Source organism: Garra rufa, chromosome 4 (genome assembly GCF_049309525.1).
Source record: "Garra rufa chromosome 4, GarRuf1.0, whole genome shotgun sequence".
Taxonomy (NCBI): Eukaryota; Metazoa; Chordata; class Actinopteri; order Cypriniformes; family Cyprinidae; genus Garra; species Garra rufa.
Window position 1 is genome coordinate 13,722,231 of NC_133364.1, and position 8,833 is coordinate 13,731,063.

General features: G+C 31.9%; 1 protein-coding gene across 2 annotated transcripts in view; it reads right to left on the reverse strand.

Moving 5' to 3' along the window:
- Positions 1 to 7,210, reverse strand: part of LOC141333622 (ankyrin repeat and BTB/POZ domain-containing protein 3-A-like) — a 39,101-nt gene extending 31,891 nt beyond the window's left edge. For both annotated transcript variants that reach the window (XM_073838676.1, XM_073838675.1), the window contains exon 1: positions 7,019 to 7,210. In XM_073838676.1, coding sequence (XP_073694777.1) covers positions 7,019 to 7,206 — 188 coding nt within the window. In that variant the 5' untranslated portion in view covers positions 7,207 to 7,210. The remainder of the gene's footprint in view (positions 1 to 7,018) is intronic.
- Positions 7,211 to 8,833: the final 1,623 nt, after the last annotated feature.

Here is an 8,833-nt window from a genome sequence, read left to right on the forward strand (position 1 = left end):
GCTAGTGTATATGATTCAATTCTGAGAAAAAAAGTCAGAATTGCTAGTGTATATGATTCAATTCTGAGAAAAAGTCAGAATTGCTAGTCTATATGATTCAATTCTGAGAAAAAAGTCAGAATTGCTAGTGTATATGATTCAATTCTGAGAAAAAAAGTCAGAATTGCTAGTGTATATGATTCAATTCTGAGAAAAAAGTCAGAATTGCTAGTGTATATGATTCAATTCTGAGAAAAAAGTCAGAATTGCTAGTGTATATGATTCAATTCTGAGAAAAAAAGTCAGAATTGCTAGTGTATATGATTCAATTCTGAGAAAAAAGTCAGAATTGCTAGTCTATATGATTCAATTCTGAGAAAAAAGTCAGAATTGCTAGTGTATATGATTCAATTCTGAGAAAAAAAGTCAGAATTGCTAGTGTATATGATTCAATTCTGAGAAAAAAGTCAGAATTGCTAGTGTATATGATTCAATTCTGAGAAAAAAAAGTCAGAATTGTAAGATAAAAAGCAATTACCTTTTTTGTTTTTTATTTAGTGGCAGAAACAGGCTTTCATACAAATCATACTGTGTTCATGAACATGTTCCTTTCTGCAGAAAGGAAATGATACGTAAATACGAGATGGGAGGAAAAATATATTTCATTGCTTTCTCTTGCAATTATATTTTTGGGTAATTATATTGTATATAAATTGTGGGCATCAGGGAACCGTTATTAACATTATTAACTGAAACCGCTTTTTAATGTGCATTCGCATACTTTCACTTTTTACTTTTGAGACCGCAATCACATAGAGTGGCAGTAGGCCACACATATTTTACAAGATTAGATGTTTGTCAGTGGTGTTCAGGATCTGCCAATGATTCCCCATCGTCCTATCAGTCAGATCTCCTTTCTCTGTTTATGTGTTGACTCAAATATATATTATGTCCTGTAAAGTAACAGGCTAGCACTAGCAAGCGGCTAACCATGTCCCTCAAGTAGCTCAGTAAAACGTGCAGTTCGTTTTTTGTGTTTCGCTTTTGGGCACATCCCTACTTTCCATAATAACAAAAGATCAATAATTAATACAATATTTTTTTCCAAACAGTTGCCCTCGCTGAAAATTGGGCAGGATATATTAGTTTTTCCTCCTCCATTGCTGTTGCTGTTTTGTTCCGACAGCATCACGTTGTTATTATTATTATCATATTAACTAGAAAATCGATTTTTGAAATCTGTGAATCGATGCGAATCTTTAGAAGACTTTCTATTTTAAATCGATTTTTTAACCACCCCTGGAAATAAGCCTTTCCAAAGCCCATTCAAGGGAATAAAACCATCAGGCTTTATTTTGAACCCTCTATGTTGGTCTAATTGTGCTTTCTGTGACCTGCGTCTCACAGCTAGCTTTGCCCAATCCACACTCTTCCTCCCCGGACACCTACCCACCGCAAGAAAGCCTGCCAGGAATCTGAGCTCCGCCAAAACAAACCGCAAACCCTTCTCTGTTTCTCTTCTGCCTGAATAATGTGCTGCTCTGCTTCGCTTCCCTCCCTTCGAAGAAATGTTTGGAGGAAAGGGACGTGGTTCTCATTCCAGTCTGGAGTTTAAAAGTGAAGCCACATCTGTCTGGAAAATGGAGACTGTTTTTTGTTTGACAACTTCGTGTTGACTAGAGGAAGGGAGTTGCCCTGTCTACACATGCAAGAGATCTCCTGAAAAATGTCAAGGTCTTCATAAACATTTTGCTTAGATAAATCCCACTGATTTATGGACATAATTTGTCTGTCAGGGTACTCTGAACTAAGGGGAAATACAATTTTTAAAAGCAAACAGACCATACGCATTACAAAACTGAAACTAGACCAGAATGAAAATGAATCATGAAAACCTCATGAGTCAATATATATTTATTTATTTGAATATACCTTTATAGTTTTTAAATTATACATTCATAATTTTATAGTGGTTTCAAACAAGATATTTTTGTCAAGAAGTTATTTACTTATGACTGAAGCTATTTACTAAATTGCTATTATTAAAATAATAAACTAAATAATTATATAAAAAATGATGGACATCATTTATTTATAATAATATATTATTTTGGCTTTTTAACTTCTCACAATGTTATTATATCAGGCTCAAAAATAAAATAAAATAAAACTGACCCCATGAATAAAAACATACTTATTTATTTAAAAATACCTTTGTAGTTATCAAATATTTATAGTTGTTTTATATTATACTTATATTATTATATAACATGTATTATATTTAATGTAAATATGTGAATCACGTAATATAATATTAACGTTTTTAATTATAAATAATATATAAAATAGTTTTATTTATTTTATTTTGTTTTTTTATTATTATTATATTACATGTATTATATTTACATTTAAAATAATAAACCAAACTTTTTCTTATTAACTTTTTACAATATTTCCTTAGCAAAAACTAACACCAGGCTTAAAAATAATAAAATTAAATGAAATAAAACGAAATAAAAAAGAAAAATGACCATATATTTGAATGTACTTTTATAGTTACAGTTATTATATAATCACAATATTTATATTAGTTTTATATTTATATTATTATATAACATTTATTAAATCTAATGCAATTTATTAAATATCAGTACAATTTATTATTTCAATATTAACTATATACACACACCATCATATTTAGGCTTGTATTTTATTATTATTATATTAACATTATTATAATATTTATAAAATCTATTTTTGTTGCAAGTATTATGTATTTTTTTTAAACAAGATAGCTTCAAACGGATACTATTTACTAATTTTCTTAATTAGCTAAAATAATAAACTAAAATAATATTAACTAAATTACAAGGTGGATATTATTTATTTATAATAATATATTATTTTTGCTTTTCAACAACAAATATTATTTCCTCGTCAAAAACTATTACCAGGCTCAAAAATAAAATAAAACAGACCAAAACAAAATTGCCCCCATGAATAAATACATATTATTATATTTGAATATACCTTTATAGTTATTACATTATACAATGGCAATATTTATAGTAGCTCTATAGTAGTTGTATTATTTTTTATTATTATTATTATTCTACTCCATTTATTGCATTAACAAAATTTATTAGTAAATTACTAAAATACATATATTTTTTTAATTAAAAGGTGGATACTGATGATTGCAAAATGATCAAACATTGCTACCACACATAAACTGTGAGTTTAAAAATGATTCCTCCTTTAAAATTAATCAACAGTCTTTAACCCTTTATAGGGCGAGGAACCATATTTGATCACTTAATCGAACATTTTCAATAGCGTCTGCCTCCTTTGTATGAAATCATGTAAGCACATGGATTTGTCCCAGCCAATCAACGGATGTTAGTCTACGTCACGGATAGCGACACAATGGCATCTGACCAATCGGAAGTTGTCTGGGGCGTTTCAAACTTCAGCGTGCTTCCGGAATGAGAAAATGCTGATTTACGCTCCTACCTTGTCCCACAAAAACGGAGAAAGCATCGAAATGCACAATGGTAAGTCAATGAAATTCACACATTATATAGCTGAATAGTTGTGTTATATGGTGATATAGACATTGTTTGCGTTGGATTTCTAGAAATTAGTGAACGATGTGGTATAAAAACGGTGTGATCATATTTGATCATACGCCCGTTTGTGGTAACACAACAGAATGTCCATTTTTAGACATACGCCCGGTTCAGGCAAAAGTAAGGCAAGTGATAGTTTGGCTGTTTTTATGCCTGTTTTTTGTCCACTGAATATTGCACAGGCTTGTATGACATGATACAGCAATCCAGTGTCAAACTTAAACCATTTATTGAAATGATCAAGAAATAAACTGTGAAAAATTATGTAATTTTGGTTTTAGTACCAATAGATTGGTGTTTATAATTTCTGCTAAAATAGGTGGTACCACTAGTACTTAATGCTATTTGTTTCAGTTCTTCTTATAAATGTACTATTTATGTGAATATTATATGATTTCAGTAGATCTGCACTTTTCTTTCACAAACAAATCAACATGGGCTTGATACTGACTCAGAAACCTTTTCTTTCGCAGCTGTCTACTCAACAATTCTATGGAAAGAAGTCAGTTTTGTTGTGCCAGCTGACCCCATCGACGGTTCTGACGAGGAAGACAGCAAGATTTTTAATTTCCTAAATAAATATTCTGTCAAGTTTCTGTGTATATATATATATATATGTTCTTTCTATATATATATATGAACACAGAAACTTACCATAGACCGGCAAGTGACCATATATGATCACTTAATTTAACCTAATTTTCAACATAAAAACATAAAAATAAAAAAAAAGTCACAAAAGTTTAAAGGTCTTGTAATAACCTCCAATAACACTCTGGGGTTGAATTTTAGAATTTCCAAGTATTTCAATGAGTGCCCTATAAAGGGTTAAGATCGGTCTAGGAAATAAGTTTCCTACATCTTTCAGTGCATTTCATGCTGGAAACTATGCAGTACAATATGTGGCCAAAAAACAAGGTGGAAATTACAGTGTGCATATGAGTGTTCATCTGCCCCTGGTGTATTTTCCCTCCACAGTAGAAAAGTTAACAGGTTGATGAAATGTCACTGAGCACATCAACAAAAGTCCACTCGACTGAAGTCTGAAACTCAAAGCCACAACCCTGAGCCTCTCCAGACGCTCCTTCGCTCTGATCTCTTGTTTTCTTTCTCCATCTCTATTCATTACCCCACCACTCATTTTTATTCCTATCCTCACCTACAATCTATTTGATTTTTTCCCGTTATTCTCTCATCTTTCACTCTCTCTTTTCTTCCTTCTGTGAGAAAGAAATGAATAAAAAAGAGCAGACTGTCTGTCCCTGGGGAAGGAGGCAGCTTGCTGATGCACCTATTCTGTTAAGCATTGCATGGGCGTCCCACAGGGTCCTTGGGTAGGGGGCTTTTTTATCACATCTGAGTGATGTGGGACAGTCTGGGACGAGTTGTCCTGATGGATTTGTCAATGTGGAGCGGATGCTGAACATATAACTCTATAGCAATCCATTAATGCTCTCTTCCAACAGGAGTCAAGAGTTCTACTGTACCTTCATTGTGCTGCAACACTGCATCAGGGAATTGAAGATGACATCTAAATCACGTTCTCCTTGGCATCCCGGTGCCCTTACAGTGTGAATGCGGACTGACGTAACCCCCACGGTGATTGAAAAACCCCATACAGAACAAGGACATCTTGCACAAAAGCAAGAGTGCACTAGATGTCATCTGAAGAAAATGTCGCCACCATCATGTACTGGGTCACTGGATGCTTTGTAACATTGTTTTAAGCAGCTGTTTCTCTATTATATTCTGGTTCCTAGATAAGGCACAAGTCCCTGCTTAAGAATTTTATTTATTTATTTTTTAGGGATTTTTCAGCAGTTTTATTCATCTGCCAGGTGAAAAGACTTAAAGTCACAAAAGCTGAGGTATTGTTTATTTCCACTGCGCATAATTTATTATTCAGGATGCACTGAAACAGATATTTATTAGGGCTCGTAATAAATAGTGAACAATATACTGTTTTTACGGGCCTAAAGTGGTATTTAGATAAGAGGGGTGGCTAGTGACTTAAGAAACACAAAAATATATATCAAATGTATTTTGTATCATATGTATTACTCATATTATATATAATTTATATTTATTATATTTGTATTGAATAAAAAAGTAAAACAAATGTGTGTACTGCAGATTTTAATATTTTATTTCTTGTGACATTAACATTAAATACAAACGAACAAATGAAATTATTTTTAAATCTAAACTATTTATGTAAAATACATTTATTATATTTTAAAATTTATATATGATTATATGTTATTTGTAACAAATAATAAATTATATATATATATATATATAGTCATATTTATTGTTAACATTTATATTTATATTGTTTGAACCAAATAAAAAAATTGTGTGTAATGCAGATGTGTTTTAATTAGATTTTTAGTGAATTGTAAGAAAATACAAATACATTTGTACAAATGTATTTATCATATTTATTATTCCTGTTATATATAATTTATATTCATATTATTATAAATAAAACAAAAATGTGATTTTTTTTTGTGAATTTTGAGGAGAACGCATAAAATAAAACAAAGTAACAAAATACAAATGAGTGATATGACATATAATATATTATAATACAAATAAAAAGAAAATTATTTATGTAATATATCCATGTGTGTGTGTGTGTGTGTGTGTGTGTGTGTGTACTTATATATATATATATATATATTATTCATAAAAATAATTTTTTGATTAATTTTAAGAAAAAAATTCAAATAAAATGTAATAACATATAATACAAATGAGTGAATTAAGTCATTTTAAAATATAAATGACGTAAAAATATTTTTCCTATTTTTTATGTATATTATATACAATATATATTACATATTAATTGTATCATAATAAAACATGTGTTGTAAAATTATAAATATATATATGTGTGTGTATTTTTTTAATTTTCAACAGTTTTTGAGTGGTGAGTAAACATATGAAATATATATATATATATATATATATATATATATATATATATAGAGAGAGAGAGAGAGAGAGAGAGAGAGAGAGCGAGAGAGAGAGAGAGAGAGAGAGAGAGAGAGAGAGAGAGAGAGAGAGAGAGAAGAAAATATGTAAAATAACAAAATACAAATGAGTAAATTAAATTTATATTATATATTTACAAAAAAAAAAAATGAAAAAAGCATTACCTAATTTCAAAGGTGTTGTCTGAATGGTCAAGTAGAGCATAGTTATGATCAAATTAACAGCCAATTAATCAGCTTGGATATTACTAGTAATAATACTAGTGAAGACTGCATTAGCAAACACCACAAACTAAATATCAGGTTTAAGTATCTGCATGAACCCTGTACGACCTCCTGTGCTGCCTTAATTAACTGCATTACCATGACTTACAGCAGCAACTTTCATGTTTCTAATACACAGCATGCTCTTACCTCTCAGTGTGCAGGGTGATCTTGGAGGGTTCAACATTGGGGTTTTCCCACTCCATCTGAGGACAGTGCATGAAGTAACAGAGCGTGTATAGGGCCTCCGGTTCCCAGTGCACGCTGCCAGTGCGGTTCTGGTGTACAGGCGTTCCATTGCTGGGGTTCTTGATGTGCAGAGGCTGAAGGTGATGCATGGCACGGGACACCAGGTCACCTACAGGGGGCAGTAAAGACATGCGGTTGAATGCATTAGAATGTACTTTGACAAAGACCCCCAGAAGATTGCGGCTTTGCATCAAATACAGCTTTTACACAGTCTTTGACATAAAACTAGAGGCCTCGTACATCACCGAATGCACAAAGAGACACAGGCAGTGGCACATTTGACAGGGAGACATTCATTACAGGAGGAAATGACAGCTGCAGCATAACAACCTTTTCCCTTTCTCACCGAAAACTGGTACAGGGGATATCGCTCATCTTATGGAGAAGAAACTTGTCAGAATGTCACAATATTTCCATTAAACCTTAAACTGACAAAAGCTAAAATTTCAATAAGAACAGAAGAACCTCAAAATATGCCGTTTTAACTGACACTCGTGAAGTATAAAGTGACTAAAAGTGCTTGAAAAGGCGGATGTACGGATGAGACTTCATATCACACACGTTTTCCAAAAAAAAAAAAAAAAAATCACTATTCATCCATTTTTTTTTGTAACAAAATTATGCACCTGTTGTGCATATGGCATAACAGACTGTTTTGGTAGTGACAATTTTATGGGATAATACCCAAAAAACAAAGATGTCACAACTGAAACTTCACCAAATGTTTCAGTCGTGACTCTTTTGGTAGTGACAATTTTATGGGATAATACCCAAAAAACAAAGATATCACTACCGAAACTTGACCAAATGTTTCAGTCATGACTGTTTTGGTATAGTGATGGAATAAAATCACTTTTTAAAAGAATCGGAAAGACACTTTTAAAAACAACAATGGAAAAAAAATACAAAACTTATTTCAATATTATTCTCATAAATATTCTCTGAAAATAGGGGTTAGGGTTTGGGACAGCCACCTCCCAATTGAAAGTACCCAATAAATGATGATTTTATATATATTAAGCTTACTGAAATTTTAAATGTTATTGTTTCAATAGATAATAGAAGGATCTTAGTAAACATCTAAGATTTGAATACTCAAATGTTTTTTAAATGTGTTTTTTGGGTGTGGGACAGCAGTTTGGACCAATTCTGTAGAATCGCCCATATACACAAATTATTAACTTTAGTGATGAAATTATTAGCTTGGATGAATCACTAAGCATTCTTGGCAAAACAAAGAAAAGTTTAATTGGTTCTTTGGGAAATCTTAGCAGTTCGAAACGGAACAAGATCACACACACACACACACACACACACACACACACACACACACACACACACACACTGCAATTACTGCAAATGTGTGCAAAAGGGAAGTCTGCAGACTCTGTTTTAAACCTTAACTTGTTAACTTGTGTCTGTGTGTGTGTGCTGCTTTCTTAATTTTATTGGATGAAGCACTAAAGGCAGCAGCTGGTGAATATCACTTTCCATCAGACAAACACAAACATTCCATTTCACTCTCTCTTAAGCACAAACCTCCTTTGCACACAGCTACACTGGAGGTGCTACTCTATAATGGCCTTGTGAATTATCAAAAGGAAAGCCTTATCAAGAGCAAATCTACTCTCTTTCCAAGTACACTCCTCATTCAAGTTTTATAGAGGAAAGCCAGTTTAAAGAAGGCAATCAGGCAGAGGTTTTTAATAGTTCCTA